Below are 20,120 nucleotides of genomic sequence, written 5' to 3' on the forward strand. Positions count from 1 at the left end.
GAGACCTTACAGAATAGAACAACTCAGAAAGCAATACATTGAAAGGGAACTGCTGCAAAAGGCACCCTCTGCCCCCATGGCTGACCCAGGATCAGGGATGGCACAGCTAGAAACAGGGATGGGAAGAGTTACACCATGTGAGGCCAGCTACGGGATTAAGTGAAGGATTACAGCATAGCCTGGCCAGGGTCCCATTTCAGAAGAGCTACCTGGGGCGTTTGCCTCCTGGCTAACAACTGAGGAACGGTTCTCTAACAGAAGTGCACGTCTACCACTGGGCATGCCGCCTGGGCACTGGCATCAGATATAAAACAGGGCATTCTCATAGTTATCGAGATGAAAGTAGAAATTCAATACAATTCCATTCAAACTCATACTTTAAAAACTCAAGACAATAACAACACATTGAAGAGAGTAAATGTCATTAAATTTTGAAGGAATAATTAGGGACTTACATTATATAAAACAGTCTCCAGTGAGAATCAACAAATAGATCCATGAAGCAAAGGAAAGGGCAGCAAGAGTCTAACATATATATTATTTCACCATATATGAAGTACGTCAAATCAGTGGTGAAACAGTGAACAAATGAACAGCTTTCGTTGGGACAGCTAGATTTCAATCTGAAGGAAAAAAATGTTCCATGCCTACCTCATCCTAGTCTGTCAACGCACCTCTAAGAAAAATGTAACCTTTAAAGATTAAAGGTTAGAAATTGAAAACAAAATGAAAAATTAATAAAAGATATAAAAATATTTCAGTAATTTTGGCTTGAGGAAAGGTTTTTCTAAAATATAAAGTTGAGAAATCATTCAGTGTAGAATTAGCAATGAAAATTTTATATATTTATATGGACAAGAAAAAGAACAAAATATACAAACTGAAAGCACACAGAAAAAATGAGAAGAAAACACTTGCAACATATATAAAATGATGATAATATTTATACAATAAGATTTAAAAATGAACACAAAAAAGATAAATCAAAAGGAAAATAGGCAAATAAAAGAGCATACGTGTAAAACCGATAGCTAGTGGGAAGCAGCCGCATAGCACAGGGAGATTAGCTCGGTGCTTTGTGACCACCTAGAGGGGTGGGATAGGGAGGGTGAGAGGGAGATGCAAGAGGGAAGAGATATGGGGATATATGTATATGTATAGCTGATTCGCTTTGTTATAAAGAGGAAACTAACACACCATTGTAAAGCAATTATACTCCAATAAGGATGTTAAAAAAAAAAAAGAGCATATGCTTTACATAAGAAATCAAAAGTTTAGTATATATAAGACAAAATGCTTGTTTGGAACATCTGTTGGTTTTGCCTTATCTGACTGTGGGCAAACATGCTGCTGAATACAGTTTTGGTATGTCTATCAAACAAGGAAACCAACTGCATTGACCCAAACAATGCGGTAGGCACGTGGCCAAACCTAGGCCTATGAGACACTTCTTTTCTAAATTTGAAAAATGTGAAACACAAAGATCATGATAGGTTGCTGGTGCAAAAAACTAATGCTTGTCTAAGAATTTAAAGTAATTATTATAAATGTATTGGGGAAGTTACCCTAATTGTAGCATATCAATATGGCCTATAATACCTATTATATAGTAATTAATCTACTAAATCAGTGGTTCTCCATGCTGTCTCCAAATAATCAGCTGGGGAGCTTTTAAGAAATTGAAGTGCCTAGGTCCACCACTCAGATATTCTGAATCTGGCTATACTCCCAACCCCTCCTTCAACCCATACCTATGCCCTCATAGGGAGTTCTCCATTTTCACTGTTTAAGGATAAAAAAATGGATTTACCAGAGCCTCTCCATGATATATCAGAAGTAGCTGGTGGTAGGCTGCTATGGCAGTACAAATAAACTGGGAATAATTTGAGGACAGAAAAGAATGCCATTTGACCTCTGGGCAGTATCTCAAACAATAAAATGTCCTGTTTACCTTTTCTGGACAGAGAGATGTTTAGAGTTTAGGAAACATACCAATTCAATAGTACTGACTAACAAATATTTCTCACACTATTAAGGACTCGGAAAGGATAAGAATGGAGAATTAGTGATGGAAGCAAAATTTATATAAGTGAATTTCTCAGAATGGACCCATAATTTGGAGTATAATTGCTCCAAAGAAATGCCAGTTAGCATGTTTTTTTAGTCACTCCCAGTGAGTGTTCAAAACACTCATGTTCATGTTGGTAGGGTTGGAAGCTTTGGAAGGGATAAACAACATGAATTTATCTTCAACAAGAAGAGTAGGTACTGACTCTGGAGTACTCAACTGTCATCAAATGAACCAATTAGTGAATTCCAATATGTTGCTGTACCTCAAGGGAACCTAAGTCAGCTACTTAAGGGTAGCCTAAAATCCCTGGACCCTTTCCATAATGCAACTGCAGCCATTTGTCCTCACTAACCAGACATTTGTTCTAGCAATTGGATTTACTTTTCTTTCCCATTATGCCTGTGTCAATGGTCATAGCAAATGACTTACTGAATGCCTTAACCACTATCATAGTGTCTCACATATTGCTGTCTCCTTTCAAGGAATACCGTTCACACAGAAGGAAGAAAGACAGTGGGCTGATGCCCCTGTGACATAAAGGCCTTCTTATATGTTTTATCAGGGAGAAACAGTCGTCCATAGAACACTGAAAAACCTACTAGAGACTCAGTCACTGAATAGTGGGAGCACTTAAATGGTGTATGATCAAACAGCTGTATCATGTGCTCTGAACTATACGATGCTGCTTTACCCAATTCAGAAAACATGGTTCTGGAACCCAAATGTAAAGCTTGGTGATGAAACTTACAATTACACTTAATACTCACTGTGAATCTTAAATTTATGTGTCAAATTGGCTGGGCCACAGATGCCCAGAAAGTTGATCAAGCATTATTTTGAGTGTTTCTGTGAGGGTACTTTTAGATGAGATTTAACATTTAAATCAGTAGACTTCATAAAGCAGACTGCCCTCGCTAACGGGTGACCCCCATCTAATCAGCTGAAGGCCTGATAGAACAAAAGGCAGACCCTAACCGAAGAAAGAGAGAATTCTCCAGCCTGATCACCTTTGAACTGGGATGCTGATTCTTCCTAGTTCTACAGCAGCTTGCCAGCCTTTGGACTCAAACTGGAACATCAAATTACAGATTTGGATTTGTCAGCCTCAATTAGCATGTGAGCCAATTCCTTATAATAAATTTCTCTCTATACATATATACTATTGGTCTGTTTTACTAAAGAACACTGACTAATACATTCACTTTCAAATATTTTGCTTCACATTCCCTTGGTTTTGAACTCTTATGGTTGAGATGTGTTAACACCAAAGAGGAATGCTAGCATATGAGACAGTAAAATTTTCATTGAATTGAAGCTAACACTTGGACATTTTGAGGCTCCTCATACCACTAGACTAACAGGCAAAAAGACAGATAGGATGTTGACTGGTATAACTGACTCTGATTCCCAAGGAGAAATTAGGTTTGCTGCTATATAATGGGAAAAGGGAGTACTAATAGGACCTCTACTCCGATCATTGGTTTAGTTGTAAGGGCTAGGTTACGTACAGTCACAAACAACCCAAAATCTTCATGGCATAATCTTACAGAGGCTTCTTTATCATCCACTCTACAGGGACGTGGGATAAGCGGGGCTGGGGGTAGGGGCTCTCTCGCGCTGTTTTCACTCTGGCATCCAAGCTAACCAACAGGCCAATATAGAATACTGCTGGTCACTGTGGTAGAGGAAAAGAAAGAGTGGAAAATTTACTTTCTGCTCACAGTTTATTGTAAGAGAAAGCCATATAGCCACTCTTAGTACCTAAGGTGAAAGGACTGAAATCAAGATCACGTGCCTGGCAGAAGGCCTGGAAATATTTGATAAACAGTACTAATACTGTCAGGTACTACCATGCCTGTCATTCAAGGCACACGAGAAACAAATTCAGCCCTATACAAGCAGTACTACCAAAATCTCAGACCTATCAGGTAAAAATATTTGAGTCACTACGCTGGGGAAACATTTCCAAGAAGCTGACAAATGTTTTATGTTTCAGCTACAGTTTTCAATCAGTAGTAAAACCAGGACTATAGACTTTACATATGTTTTATTCTTTGTATTACTAAGAATATCATTTAATGAAATTCATATTTATAGTTAAATATGTAATTTTCTCATTACATTTCTGTATACTGAGACCAAATGGATGAAGGGAAAGGAGAAAATAGTCATCTCCAGAGATGTTTTAGAGAACCAGGACTTGAAGCTGGATATAGAAACAATATGAGACTTGGAGTTGTCTACATTTTAGGAGGATGTGTATTTTTGGCTACATATTTAGCAGTAGCAATATGTTGATTGGTATTTTTTTTTCAACTTTTATGTTCGGAAAAGAAGAGCTATTGGATAACTCAATGGTTGGACCGTGGTGAACACCTATTGTTTATTCCCACCAAGAATTCATCTTTCATCCTCAGGTTATATAGCACCCTCATTTGGCTTTGAGGAGACAAACAATTTAGATAATAGTCTTGACAGGACTGTTAGTCAAGATGCTCAGTCCCAAAGTAGCCAATGCTGTGGCATGGGAAACAAGAGAGGCTAATAAATATGCTTCTCCTGGGGATATAAATTTTGAATATAGAAGCAAGAATACCAGAAGCAATTGGAATCAATTTCTCTTAGCAGTAACTCCTATGGACTCTGTCTTTTTAGTCATAATTTCCTCAAATTGTCCTGATTCCTACCCTTTCTGAAACATAGTTCTTCATTTTTCCATTAATTATATGAGCTACTTCATAATTTTCCAGTAAACTCTATTTGGGATCATAAGGCAGATTATATTTCTGTTGTTTATAGAAAAGTCAATCTAACTAATGCCATATTCAACTTTATAATTGATTAGCCATGCAAATAAAAATGATATATTTTCACCTAGTACATTTAACAATAATAAAAATTACTGACGATAGCCAATTTAAAGGAGGGCATGGGAAATAAAACATTATATATTGCTGCTGGGATTATAATTTGATACAAACTTTTTGTATAGTAATTTGGCAGAACCTGAGAAATAAAATTGAAAATATTTGAATATGCTTCTAAAAACAGATAAATTGATAGACATTAACTTAAATTATGCCAATTATTTAAAAGTGCAGGCAATATAAATATTTCCCAATAACAGAATAGTTAACAAAACTATGGAATACTGTGCAGCTCTTAAAAACATTTAAACTGATCAATATCTACTGAACTCAAACAATATCCACCATATGCTTTTGAGTAAAAGGAAGCAAGTTGCAGAGTAATAAAAAAACTACAGTCTAAGTTACATTAAAAAATCTATTTATCTATGCAACACATATATGTGTGTATCTATATATGAAAACATTGTATATATATGAATACATTCTATACATACAGTAGTTTTTATATTTATAGAAGTTCTTGGAGGATACGCACAAACAATTCACAATAATATCCTTGAGAGGTGGTAGTGCTTAAAGTGGGGCCCTTAACTTAATTTCTAAATAATATTCACTGTAGCGTGGAACTGTACAAGTACACTTATTACTTTTATTTTTCAGTATATTAAACTAGAGAAGATAATAGGATGGCTAACAGTTAAAGAGTAAAAGGAAACATGTAATACATATTTAAAGTGGAGTAGGAAAAAAAATGAAATGAAATGAGAAAACAAGGCTAAAATCAAGGTTATTGCAGTAAATTTACATAGAGCCACAAAGTGATTATGTTATTGATTATTAATTAATAAATGATATTGATAACAAATAACAGTCATCGAGGACACATTATGTGGTAAGCACATTTTTATATGCTTCATGGGTAACACCCAACTTAGTTTTATAACTAGCCTATGAGGCAGGTACTATTCCTTCATTTCACGGAAAAGACCATGACGACACAGAGTGGTTAAATGATAAGGTTTATAATGAGCAGAGTCATTAGGTATTTAGTTTAACTATAAAATACAAGCAAATCCTGGATTTACTTGGTCTGGTGGAGCTACAGAGGTCTTGGAGTAGCTAAACTTCTTAATGCAAAATTCCTTAATCCTGCAGATTAAGAGCTACTTCTTTGAAGTTCAGAGAATATTAAAGAACAAGAAAAAGAGGCATCTTGACTGAGCTTCTGTGTGAATATCAAGACTTTACTTTTTCTTGTCTTTATCTAGACTGGAACTTCCAGCATGTGGCTCACCTAGCCAATAATCTGATCATGATCCTCTACCTGGTGGAGTCTGGAGTTTGACAAAGGCAGTGTTCTGAACTAAATTCCTGTGGTGAGCCTGCCTTCTACAGCAAGGAGGTTCCACACATCACGGCTCAGCATTTGGGAACTGGCCCTGCACAACAGGTAGCAGGCAATGGAAGAAAAAGATGAGTATAATTGTGGGAGCCTGTGCTAATTAATTGCATATTATTTACATTTATCTAACATGAGACACGATGGCATAAATTTTATGCTGAGCATTTAAAAGACAATTTTAACATTTGGTTTCTCATTTCTGAGAATAACCTAGAAGACTTATTTTAATCATACTGATTTTTTTTTTTAAAGAAGTTTATTTTTAGAGCTTTTCTCTACTTCATCTGGTCTAATGTTTACTATCATGTTCATAGAGAGAAATCAGATCAGTGGAAGAAAATGACATTAATTAGTTAACTAGGCCAAGTTAACAATGAATTATTTCAGTGCGTACTTGTGATATCAAAAGTATATGGTATCTGTTGAAAAATAATTGTATTTCACTACATCTTGCCTATTAATAAAGTATCTTATAAAAGAGTGATATGTATTAGAGTTTGTAAGTAGTAAATGAAAAAATCATTATGATTTCCATTCTTTGTTAACCAGAAGAATTAAAAATTAAAAAAAAATTTTTTTATTCTGTAGTAGATCCATGTCCTATATTTAACAAACGGAAGGAGAGCAGTTTTTCTAACACATAGATGGTTCAGTAATTTAAGGACCCAGCTAATATATGTGTATGTTTGTGGTGTGATTATTCTTATTAACATTACTACTAGCAGTATGAGAATTACTTCACAATATTTAGAAAGGAGGAAAATCTTACTGAAACAGGCCATTTTGAAAAAGAGCACCTGCATTAGTTTCTCTTATGTAGTTGATATTCAATGTTGTTTTATATACTAATCTGGCTGCTGTATTTGAATAACATTACTTCTAGGTTTGTCTGGCTGCTTATTTAATTAATCAGTATTAAATGAATTAATGGTAATAATATATATAGGCTTACCCTGGCATTGGTCCATGTCCAGCAAGACTGTAAACCTGACGAGGATTTAGTAGATATTGGAATTTTCTGTAAATTCTATAAAGATGAAAATATGGAAGGAAAAAATAAAATTTAGTGATATCTCCAAATTTTTATTCTAAATATGCACATGCATTTAGAACACTCTCTATCCTGCTTTTGAATATTATTTAGCTAATAAGATTTCAAATAAATATTTTAAAATATCAGTATACAATTAGTTAAATATCTTCTCTTAATAGATCCTTGGGAAATTTACAGATTATTGGGCCAATCTAACAGAGATGAAAGTTATTTATCCCATATATAAAATGGGATTGGACACTGTATGCATGAAAGTAAAGACTGTGACTTCAGCTGCTTAATTGTTTCACATAAACAATCATCTTGATGAGCTAGATCACAAAATTGCTAAACTATTTCTACAGGCACATATTAAACGTTTCATTTTTTTCTGAAAGAACTCGATCTTTGCATAACAAATGCAACAGAAATGTTTCTAAGTACACACACATCCCATATCAGAATTCTGAGACAAAATATTAAAAGTGAAGGAATATATTTAGTTTTTAAAATTAGTTTTTATATATACATGTGAAAATATTACTATATATCTTATCATATTCATATTATGTGTACTGAAACTCTCCAAATATCTACTTATATCCTTCCACTTTCTTGTGCAATACCCTCACATTCTAGATCTTGAATAATGATATCACCAACCGTCTCAAGAATGATCTTAGAGTCATTCTCAGTACTTCCTTTTCCCCAGCACCTGAAATCAAGGACAATCCTGTACCCTCTAACTGAGTAATGTCTATCATACCTGTTTATTCTCACTGCCTTACAAGTTCTCTCACCAGCTCTGTAAAAGTCTTGCTTATTCAGCCTTCTTCTGTACTTCTATTTAAGTACAGTCACGTTGTTTCCATGATGAAAAGTTCCTGCCAGTGGCAAGTTACTTATAAAATATTTTATTATATTTAAAATAGTTTATGTCTCGTCTTTCTCCTCCTTCCTCTTAAACTTCAACCTCGCTGAATACCTAGTGGTTCCCTACCAAAACACCACACCCCCTTCCACACATCTGTCTTTTTTCTTCCTTCACCTGGCAAACATCTACTTATATCAGAACCAACTCAAAAGCTAGACTTCTGAGTCTTCAGACAATCATTTCTTCCTCTGAACTTCCATAGCACTTTTATTTTAAACATTCCTAGCTTAGCTTTTGCCTTGGGGTTACTGTAGTAAATCTGTTTACGTGTCTGCTCCCTGTATGACTGTGTCTTCTGTCTCATCCCCAGTTCCTAGTAGAGACTGGATTCCCTCAAGTGCTGCTGTCTGAATGATGTGTGAACATTTTCACACCTGTTGACTGGTATGGGAAACTATGTGTGAATATACAATTCTGTTACCTTTTTCTGCTTATCTAATACATCAAAGAAGAAAACCTACATATTTTGAAAGGAAAACCCTGAATAGAATTCCATTATTTGTGAAAGATGCTTCTTATGCATTCAGGAGAATTTATGACTGCATTAATAATAGATCTCCTTTAAACATATTTACAATTCTTTTGACTTTGAATGGTCCCTGTTAGTGTATAAAGGACAAAGCATAAGTGGGTGTGCATATAGGAGCACTCAAATATCCTCGCTCCCCCCCATTAAATTTAATTTACTGATGACTTCAGTGTATCTATCTGTAGATATATATTTTTGAATTTAAAGAAAATTATTTTTATGTACTGGGAGAAGAGGGAGGCAGATATTCAATTAAGGGTCATTCTACACGATTAACTTTATCTTAATTTGAGGGGAATGTTTCCATTTGAAATATATTTTTTTTCACTTGATACTTCATTTGTTTCTAATTTCCAACATGAATTTAAGTCTCATCTAATGCTTTGTGAAGAGTTTACTTCTTTTTCAAGATACCCATAATATATACAACTAACAAACTGTGAGTAGGAAAGGAGAAAATAATTTTAGCATCATTATTTAATTATTATTTTATATACCTAAAAATGAGGCAACTATTCTCTTTAATAAAGCATTGTAAATATTTTATATTATTAAGTCACTAGTTATTTAAAATAACTTGTCTTGTTTAGCAGAGTTAAAAGTATAACTATAAGGTGATAAAAGGGAAAACTTTTTAAGCAGAAATAATATTTTGTTGAATGGAAAATGACCATTCTTCATTTAATTGAAATGAAGCTGGAAAGTTAAATGGTAGGAAAGGAAATTACTTTTCAAAATTCCTTTATTCATGGAAACATTTCAATTTCATTATTTGGTGAAACCACAATGTAAATTTCTATTTTTATTATCATAGCGTCTGTGTGAGTGCTTTTATCTGATTGCTCATTTTTTGGCTGGAATTAGTAAAGAGTTCCAGAAATTATTAAGACAGGTACAACTGCATTTCTGTTTCTGACACTCCTTCTTAGAAGGACATAAGATTTACTCTTCAATGTGGTGACTTTCAGATTTTTATTAAATATTATGATTTAATCGTTAATTTTACAAAAAGGAAAATTTTTTGTTGTCCACATGAATACTGAGATACCTGATAATGCAGCTCATTATTATTCTGATTAAATATACTGTGCTTCTCCAGGATATATGGCATCATGTTCTCCAAATGAACATGCAGAAAATCATTATAATATATTTTGTCTGGAAGCTGGATATAAATTCTGTTTCTAACTACTGGGCAATCATTTACCTGAAGTCACCTTGTTGACCATTTAGAGAACCAATTTCATTCAACAGTATTTAAGGAGCCATGTTGTATGCAAAGCTCTTTGTTAATGGCTAGGGGTGATAGGCAGGGTAGAGAGAATTCAGACACCTGAGATATGATAATAAAAATATTTACAAAAGGCCATTATTATATTAAAATTTCAACTGTAAAAACAAGGAGAGCATACCAATATACATTGTTATATAGAGATGATAGCACCACTTATTTCACATTAAAATTAGTGAACATGAGGGATAATATTTTTAAATGTTTTTATACTATAAATTTAGTTTATCTTTTTACAGATATATAACATAGTAAATAAATGTGATTTTTTAAAACATACCGTTCTCCTTGCTTCCCACCACTTTTGGGGTTCACAAAAACTAAAAGTGGATGAGTACCAGGAACAGGAGTGATCTAGAAGAAAAGTTGAATATGTGGACAAATTATTTATATTAGATATAAAGAGAACCCCCTGTTATTTCTAAGTCATGAAATGCCAATTAGCAAATTCAAGAATATGGTTCTTTTGTTCTGTAATGTGGAGAGATAGAGGATAGATAACAGATCTAATTAGCAACATAATTAAATCCTGTGCTTTGACTCCATATATATCAAAATAAATACCCACTCCACTAAGAGAGGTGGTTTTCTAGCTAGGAATAGGGCAGAGGGGAAGGCAGCTATGAAAAGGGAATAACCTCTCAATAGCTATGAGATGAAAACAATAGGTACAATTCGTGGGATCGTGAGTAAACCATCCAGAATAGAGCAGATTATGGTGGTAAAAAAGATTAGAAAAGAAAGGGATCAAAGTATAAGTGAGCCCTACTCTTATAGACAATCCCTACTTTAGAGCTTTATAGCACATTTGGAATCCATCTTCCCAACCACTTGTGAACTAGAATCTAAATAAGATGGTTTGAGGCCACTTTCGGGCAGAGTCCCCATCTATACAATGTTTCCTCCATGCTTTCTTTTCCTGCTTGAGAAGAGATGCCAGTTAATCCAGTCTATTTGCTAAACAGGAATCCATTAAATTGATTGTGTCCCTATATGCCATGCCCTGCTTTCATCACTATACATTCTCGATTTAACCAAAAAAAGTGCCTGTCCTAGTGGAGCTTATATTCTGGTGGAGAAACAGATAAGAAACAAACAAATAGGGACTTCCCTAGTAGTCCAGTGGTTAAGAATCCACCTTCCAATGCAGGGGACACGGGTTCAATCCCTGGTCAGGGAACTATGATCCCACATGCCGCAGGGAAGCCCACGCGCCACAACTAGAGAGAAGCCCGTGCTGCAGGGAAAGACCCCACATGCTGCAGCGAAGATCCCACGTGCTGCAACTAAAACCTGACGCAGCCAAATAAATAAATATTTTTTAAAAAGAGAAACAAACAAATAAATATACATTTAGTAGTGAAAAGTATCACCAGAAATAAAGCAGGTAAGATGCTAGCACTTCATCGGTCGGGGGCAGGAATTGTTTTTGATAGAGTGGCAAAGGAGAACACTTGTATTTTACTTGAATTCAATGTTAAGAGGTAAGCTGTTTTAAATAAGAGTATTCCTATTCAGTGTATACCTATGTAACTCCCATCTAAACACAGTTTGATAAAACAATATTTTAATAACAAAAATATGCAACCAATGCAGTCCTCTAAATACTAAGTTGACAAGTTTTAGATCAATTTACTTTTTGAAAGTAGAGTCAAAGTATCCTTCATTGCTCTGGTATTTTTCCCTTAGAAAGTACCTGAAATATTTAATGAGAAGACTAAAAACAACCATTTCACCATATCATGTTCTTCCTTTTGTTTAAACAATATAAGTTAAAATACCTTACCAACATATTTTCCTCCAATTCTTGTGAAATGCCATTTTTCTAATGAGTATAGGCACTGGGAAATTGTTGAAATCTTCACACTATATGAGAAGGTTGAGTAAAATATTCTCAATTCTTATACTCTTACCTAACTTGTTCCCATTACAATCTATTCTTTCTGACTCTGTTTTACTTCCTCTTGTAAAGAGGACACATGGGTTTTGTGCCTGATTTGTCTCTCATTCAGTTGGGAGATGAGATGGATGAGCTGGATCTGTAGTAACTTCTCAGCTCTTCTCCCCAGAACTCCATGTGCTCAATCAGTTACTGGACAGAAAGTACCTACTAGCTTAGACATTGTGCTATAAACTTGCAATGTGACTTCCCGCTCCCCCCATTAAAATAAACACCAAAACACACCTCTGACTACTAGTATTCAGTTTCCTTTACTTCTCGTTCTATTACAAAATCAGAGAGAACTCCTAAAGTTTTCACATGCAAAAAGTAAGCCTAACAAATGTGGATTTTAGCATTTAATTTGAATTGTTATTCTTTATTTTTAAAGAGAGGGGAAATTCTCAAGGTAAATAAAATATTTTAGCAAAACATAACATCTGAATCCAAATACTAATTAGGATGATCGTCCCAAAATTCAATATTTAGCTTACCATTACATGAGATTACACTAAGTTCATTTGGGCAAATTTTCGTATTCATTTGGAAATATATTTTGGAATAACTTTCAGAAATATTTATTAATTGAAATGTTTAAAGGCATAATTATGATTTATCAAATAAAGGACAGTACGACACTACAGAAAATTGTGTTCTGAGGAAACACTATTACAAACAAATAAAGATCCCACTAGACTATATTATAGTCTGTAGAGGATCTGAAAATATAAAAACCTAGATGTCATTTTTAGGGGTGAGTAGATGGATAATTAGATCAGATGGATTAGAAAAATAGGAGAGAATCTAGATAAAGAATTTAGGATAACGATGATACTCTACAAGTGATAAAAGTCACGAACCTAAAATGGAAGTACAGGAAATAATAAAATCAAATTAGCAAACGTTTCCTCACTTATTCCCTTAACATAAATTATGCTTGTAAAATAAGACTGTATAAAAATTAAAAATTGGAAACTTTAGATATTTATTTGTAAGTCATCAGGGACTGTGGAATAGTGCCCCTTTGACAATGATTCTAACAGATAAAACACCTGACCTAATGTAGCCTCCATTTAAGGAGTAGTATGTGATTCAATATCAAAACCACTAAAACTCTGGTGTTAGGGGATCATTTAATGGTGGTATTTATACAAGAAATGTCAAGGTTTCAGGCAAATCGGCATCTTTTTCAATGCTCATTCAAAAAGCTTTTAAATTCTGCTAAACTTTGTTACTATAAAAAGAAGATCAATCTAGCAGACTAAATTTAGGTGCCAGGAGACCAAAGGCAGCGTTTTTTAGATTTGAGAGTCAAAGACCTACAGTACTGCATAGCCATTTTCAAATCTACAAGTTAAAAATAAACAACTTCTGTGTTCACTAATAGTCCTGAAATAAGAAGCAGCATCTTAGTGGTACAGACTGCAATTTGTCACTTAATTCTCATATTCCTCTTCATCCTTAGTAAAAGAACCCTGAGTTTTAGGATTGTCTACATATGAGTACATTCTCTTATGTAAACATAGCAGGACCACCAAAACAGAGAACTTAACACGATTCTGGACTAGCTTCTTTTGTCATAAAAGCCATTATTGAGACGACTGGTGAAACTTGAATGGGATCTAAGGATTAGATAGCACTAATGTATCAATTTTATATTCAAGTTCACTAATTCTCTTTTGAACTGTATCTAATATAGTCTTTAACAGGACAAATTTTGTTTTTTTACTTTCATACAATAATTCTGAAATAAGATGTAAAACTCAGTTATTTTGGAAAGTGATGTACTGTCATCCTAAAACGTCATATGCATTTTGTTAGAGATTTTAGTGGGACGGGAAGCAGTTAGACAAAAATACAAGTATTTTAAAAATTCTGTTAGCGTAAAACTATTTGATCTTGGAAGTAAATATTTTTAAAGCACTTGAAGTAATTTCACGTGGAACAGTATATAAAACAGATGAAAAGCAAATTACTAAGTCTGAAGTGTGAAAGAACCCTGAACCTGTTCTCAGCTTCCCATCACCCCACTCTTGTGCTTGAGGCATCTCTACATAGTCCTGGGCTTCTCAAAACAGTTTTTTAAAAAAAAACATCGGAATAGGGTAATACAGTATAACAAAGAAAATACTGACAGTGGGAGAAAGTGTTCAGGAATATTTTACAGCATGTGTGGTACTTGAAATCTTGCAAAATGGTTGTAAATTAGGTGTGAAGGACACTGCAATAGCAAACAGAATGGATTCTCCTCTGTAAAGAATAGCGCTAATCACGTGAGACTGTATTTACTCACATAAAGGGGCAGTTTCAATCATATAGAGTAAACATTGAAGAATAGGACTTTAGGGTCAGACTGGTTTGGGATCCCAGTTCAACCATTCGTTTCTACAGATACGCTCTCCCTTAGTGCCATCAATACGCCTTTCACTCCCAAATTCATATCCGTCCTCACCCCTGAATTCTAGATTCACATATCTGTCTGCCTGCTTGACATTTCCATTTGGATATGTAACAGCATCAGAAATTTTGCTCCAAACTTTATTCATCCAGACCCTTTTCCATCTCAGTCAATGGCAACTTCATCGTTTCAGTTCCATGGGCCAAAGTTCTTGGAGATGTCCCTACTCTTCACTTCTTAATGAGGCCTAATCCCACTATCTGACTTAAAATTATAGACAACTCCAACTCTCAGCCCTGACACATCTCATCTTATTCAGTTCCATTTTTTTCATTCCATTTATAACCTAGCACATTATATGTATGGAGACATGGACTCATTTTAGAGGTTGTTACATACTCAAAGTACAGAATAGTAATTCTGGACTGAGAGAGGGAGTTAAAATGACAGTGAAAAGAGCTGATTATAAGAATCAACAGGCCTGAGGATTCCAACTGGGCATACACACACACACATATCATCAAAGAAAAGGAGTTAATTTTATACACACTCTATATATTTCTGTATAGTGCGTATATGTATGTTTACAGTATTGGGAACTATAAGAATGAGATATTACAAATAATAAAGACAGTAGGGATAGAGAAAAGCAGTTGTGGTGGGGAAAACACTAGTTCAGTTTTAGATATTTCAGTATAAAAGTTCCCCTTTTTATCTTTTGCTAAGAGTATTACAAACTAGACTTTTTGGTTTGCAAGTGATGCTTATGCTTGGAAACTTTTTTCAAAGAATAATTAGGGACAAGGTAACGTCGGCTTAATACAGTTTAAACAACAGTTCTGTTTTTTTACTTATTTGTTCACATGTGGATAATCATCTGTATTTTCACATCTATTGCACGTTAAGGAATTGTAGTTTCAATTACATTTGATCATATGTATTAAGTGTAAACCTATGGTATGAGCGATGACAAAGACGGAGTACCTAACCACCTCTATTTGAAGTCCCCTAGGACTCGGGTTAATTAATGAGACTCATCCTAAGGTTATACATGATCTATCACTTCCTCTAATTAGAAATAATAATCTTGATCATTATGCTGGTTAGCTGGAAAGAAGTAAGATGAATGTGCTTAACTATGATTAATAGTCTTTAAGTAGTGTAGATCTCTTCTGTCACTGAGCTATATGCAAACTGGGCTGCAACTCAATGCTTTTTTATGATATATATAATTTTTAAAACTTGCAGAAAAAATTAATTTTCTGTAAGATCTTTTTACCTTTTATGATAAAGAATAAGCATTTTATTATTTTATAATTGATTACCACAACAAAAATTACTTATTTTTCCATTTTGTATGAAATGGCTATCCAATAATTTTATTCTCTTACCTTTTAAATATTTTCTCCCAAATTATGTGAATACCTATGTGCATCATATTTTAGTCCATTCTGCTGAGGTGAAACAGACCACTGCATGTGATTATATACCAATTTTTTTAAATTTAAAAATGTTAATGATGATGATTACAGTACTTACTTACTGCTGTTTTATAAGGGCTGACGTCTTCCCTTTGCTAACTGACAACTTTACCTGACACTTTTATATGTCAAAGAAAGCTATGAAAAGTTATTATCTGGTTAGAGAAATGAAACACATCCACAGAGAAAGTTAATCACCTATTGTTTTTGATGTGACTAATTTAGTTGTAACAAGATTGAAAATTTTGGATCCTTTTTGAATAAAAAAGAAAACACAACTTACCTTGCTATGTCAGTTTAAAGTCTTTAGAACACTCTGCATGCAACATTTAATTTTGGTTCTGATGTCTGAGTAAAGTCAGATGTAACTATACAAATCTTAGGAAACTGAGACTAAAGCAGTTATAATTCTAGTGTATTCTTGCTTTTTATTTCAAACTTTGCAACAATGTAATAGTACATGGAAGAGAAAGGTGGTCAGAAATTTAGCATTTCTAGACCTGTTAAAATTTGTTAACCAAGGAGACAGGGATCTTAGGAGTAAAACACACAAACTCTGAGTCAGATGGTCCTCATTCACACCTCACTAACTGTGAGGCCCTAGGAATAATTTGACTTCAGAACGTCAATATGCTCATTTTTAAAGTGGTAATAATAATATTTATCATGTGTTGGAGAGTTAAGAATTCATAATTATCTCATATGTTCATTGAGAGGTGTCACTTAATACACATAAAATATTATCACAGTGCCTAGCATATACTGTTTAACAAATGATGCGTGTTTCCCTTCCATGTTGAGAAGTATGTGTCGAGCCATATGTAAAATATACCTGAATTTTAAAATTAGGTTTCCCTTTTGTTATTTTCATTGCAGGAACCCAGAGCGACTAAAGATTTAAACTAATCCATATTGTCAATTGACTTATTAAAACTACAAACGTTGATTATTTTCCACTAAAAATTTCACAGGATCACTTAACAAACTAAAAGCTTTTGTTATCAAAATTATGAATAGATTTCATATTTGGGGCTTTCAATGAGATTGCTTAACACCCAAGTATGACTTTCAAAAGGTGTGGACGCTGATTTTCTCTTTCGATAATTAACTTCTATACTCTCTAACCAATGTAAAAAAATTTATTGTTCCAAATTTCCTCTTTCTACATTTGACTTTAATAATTAATGAATAATATTCTATTCACAATGTGTTTTATTACATCAAAACAAAGCAGTAACCTGGTTATTAATATTTAAGCAATAATTATTAAATTTTCAATGAGATATTCAAAACAATGAAGAAGCAAGCATTTAGGCAACTACTGTGTGCACTCAACTGTGCTTGTAAATTCAGAAATATAAAAGACATAATAACCCACAGAATCACAGACACAAGAATAAATGAAAAAAAGATATAAAATCATGTATACTGAACACAAGTATGTGACATAATATATCTTTGTGTGGTAAGAAGTTGGTAAATTTTCTTGGAGAACATGAAACTTGAAGCATATTCTTAAGGAAAGGAATTAAAAATTGGAAGAGAGAAACGTATAGGTAGGAAAACAAAACAAAACAAAAGAACTTAATCCATAGATAAAGCCAAATTCTTTGATTGTGTTCACGTTTGAGTGAGAAACAGAGGCAAATAATTACAATAGATTCAATCTGTAGGATGTCTTAAAATACAGATGGAAAGAAATGTTACTTTTGATGTCAGAGACCCTAGGGGTAATTTAGAGGTTTTTAAAGTACTCAAAACATGATTTTGAGCTACCTGTGTTAACTTAAACTAGAAATATACATGGAGTTTCAACTTCAACTTAAAATATTGGAAAATATGGATAAATTATAATAGATTTTTTAAAATAAACTTTCTTTTTAAAAAAATTAATTTATTTATGGCTGTGTTGGGTCTTCATTGCTGTGCGCGGGCTTTCTCTAGCTGTGGTGAGCGGGGGCTACTCTTCGTTGTGGAGCATGGGCTCTAGGCGTGTGGGCTTCAGTAGTTGTGGCACTCGGGCTCAGTAGTTGTGGCTCGTGGGCTCTAGAGCACAGGTTCAATAGTTGTGGCACGTGGGCTTAGTTGCTCCGAGGCATGTGTGATCTTCCCAGACCAGGGCTCGAACCCATGTCCCCTGCATTGGCAGGCGGATTCTTAACCACTGTGTCACCAGGGAAGCCCAGATTCTTTATTTTTATAATTGATTTAGAAAAAAATTCCACACAAGTAGAGTTGATTTTATTATTTTCTGAAGACATTTTGTGAGTCAAAATCACTTCCAAATAGATATAATAATATGTACGGAGAACGTATACTTGGAAATAAATAATGCATATGTATATAATAAAGGTGTATATTTAGTAATAATTTGCAAAAACTTCAGATTGACACAAGATCTCTTACCAAGTTGAGTTTAAATGGAGATAACATCATAAATGATTAATCCAATCAGAATGTCACTCTGTCAATCAACTATAAAATTGACATCTTGATAAATTAATAAAAATGTTTCTGAAATTGTCAACTGAACAAATTTGCACATTAAATAAACATGTTGATAGCTGGACATATGCTCTTCTAAGAGCATGGAAGTAACAAATATGAAAGCTACAAACATTTGGATTAAAAAAATCATACCTGTAGGCCTTGTCCATCCATAGTAATGGAGTTGGCTCTTTGCATTTTGTTCTTGTCAATCACTTTGTTTGGCTGCTGGGAACCACCCTTTTCCTTTTTCACTGTTGCTTGTCTTTCCTGTAAGGAAAAAATCTTTTATAAAAATACTGAATTGTTTCACTACAATGGGCAACATAGAGAAGAATTTCATGGCTACAAACTTGGGCCCAGGTTCCAAATTTGGGGTTTCTAGTGAATAATATGAAAGCTAATGTTTTCTACTGGCTCAAAATATATGATAGATGTATGATCAAAATATCAGTTAAAGAAAGGATGTGAAAGAAAACCAAACTGTATTATCCCTAGGTACCCAATTATGACTATGTTAAAAGTTATTAAAGAACACTAAAGCTAATCATTTTCATAAACAATGGTGCAGATAATAATACAGGATTGTAATGTAAAGGATTTGGTACTGAGCACTGAAAATAATGCTTAAAAATACATGCAATATTGAAAATGAATACATGATGGACCCTTAAGCTACTATTGATTATCAAGAATGGCACATAACTTAAAACACACATTCCATCCCAGCTAATTGCTACGCTCACCATAATAGAAAAATTTTTTATAGTGGTCTTCTTCCTGTTTCTATTTCCTCTCTTTTCACTCTTTTCAACACAACCCAATAAACTTTTATCACCATTAATCCACTAAATCAGCTTTTATTAAAATCACCAATGACCTGCTCATTTGCGCCTCACCTGTTGGTCAGTCTTCATCTTCTCAATTTTTAAGCAGCGTTTGACAGAATTGACATCTACCCTCCAGAAAACATGCCTCAGCTGGGTTCTGGGACACTTCTTTCTCTTAGCTCTCCTCTTACTTGACTAACTGCTCCCTTATAGTCTTTTTTGTTGATTTCTCCTCCAGCTTTATAATCTGTAACGTTTAACACTTGGCCTCTCCCTTGGACCGCTCATCTCCACAATCTATACTCACTCCCTAGGTAACTTCATTTAAAACCAAGGCTTTCAATTTCACTTTGATAATGAAGACTTGCCTACCCACCTTAAAAATAAATCCCAAACTAGACGATTATTCACCACATCCATCATTACATGGTTTAAGCACCCGTCATCTTATTTGCCTTAATTATCGTAGCCATCACCTTAATGGACCAAACAGCTTCCATCTTTTGTCTCCCTACAGTCAATTTTCTATATAACAGCCACACTTATCCCTTTTTACTCCACTCCAGCTACAACTACCTCACCTTTGTTTCTTGATCACAACATTTGTGCTCTTAACACAAAGATCTTGCAACCACTCTGAACTCTGCTGGACTGTTCTTCTTGCTCCTGGTCAAATGTTACACAGGTTACTCTATTCCTCTGTGTGTGTGTGTGTGTGTGTGTGTGTGTGTGTGTGTGTGTGTGTACTGTTTCACATCAGATCCTAGATCAGTGCCTGATAAAATCACCATAAATGAATGCGGAAATAAATTAATCTTAACACTAAAAAATCAAAAATTTTAAAGTGCCTGAAAT

At 34.2% G+C, this 20,120-nt stretch overlaps 1 protein-coding gene across 1 annotated transcript in view; it reads right to left on the reverse strand.

Moving 5' to 3' along the window:
* Positions 1–20,120, reverse strand: part of DGKB (diacylglycerol kinase beta) — a 708,671-nt gene that overhangs the window by 420,114 nt on the left and 268,437 nt on the right. Inside the window, exons 15-17 of the mRNA XM_028164532.2 lie at positions 18,589–18,705; positions 10,411–10,484; positions 7,296–7,370 (exon numbers count right to left, since the gene is read on the reverse strand). Coding sequence (XP_028020333.2) covers positions 7,296–7,370; positions 10,411–10,484; positions 18,589–18,705 — 266 coding nt within the window. The remainder of the gene's footprint in view (positions 1–7,295; positions 7,371–10,410; positions 10,485–18,588; positions 18,706–20,120) is intronic.

The sequence above is a fragment of the Balaenoptera acutorostrata genome, chromosome 7 (genome assembly GCF_949987535.1).
Source record: "Balaenoptera acutorostrata chromosome 7, mBalAcu1.1, whole genome shotgun sequence".
Lineage (NCBI taxonomy): Eukaryota > Metazoa > Chordata > Mammalia > Artiodactyla > Balaenopteridae > Balaenoptera > Balaenoptera acutorostrata.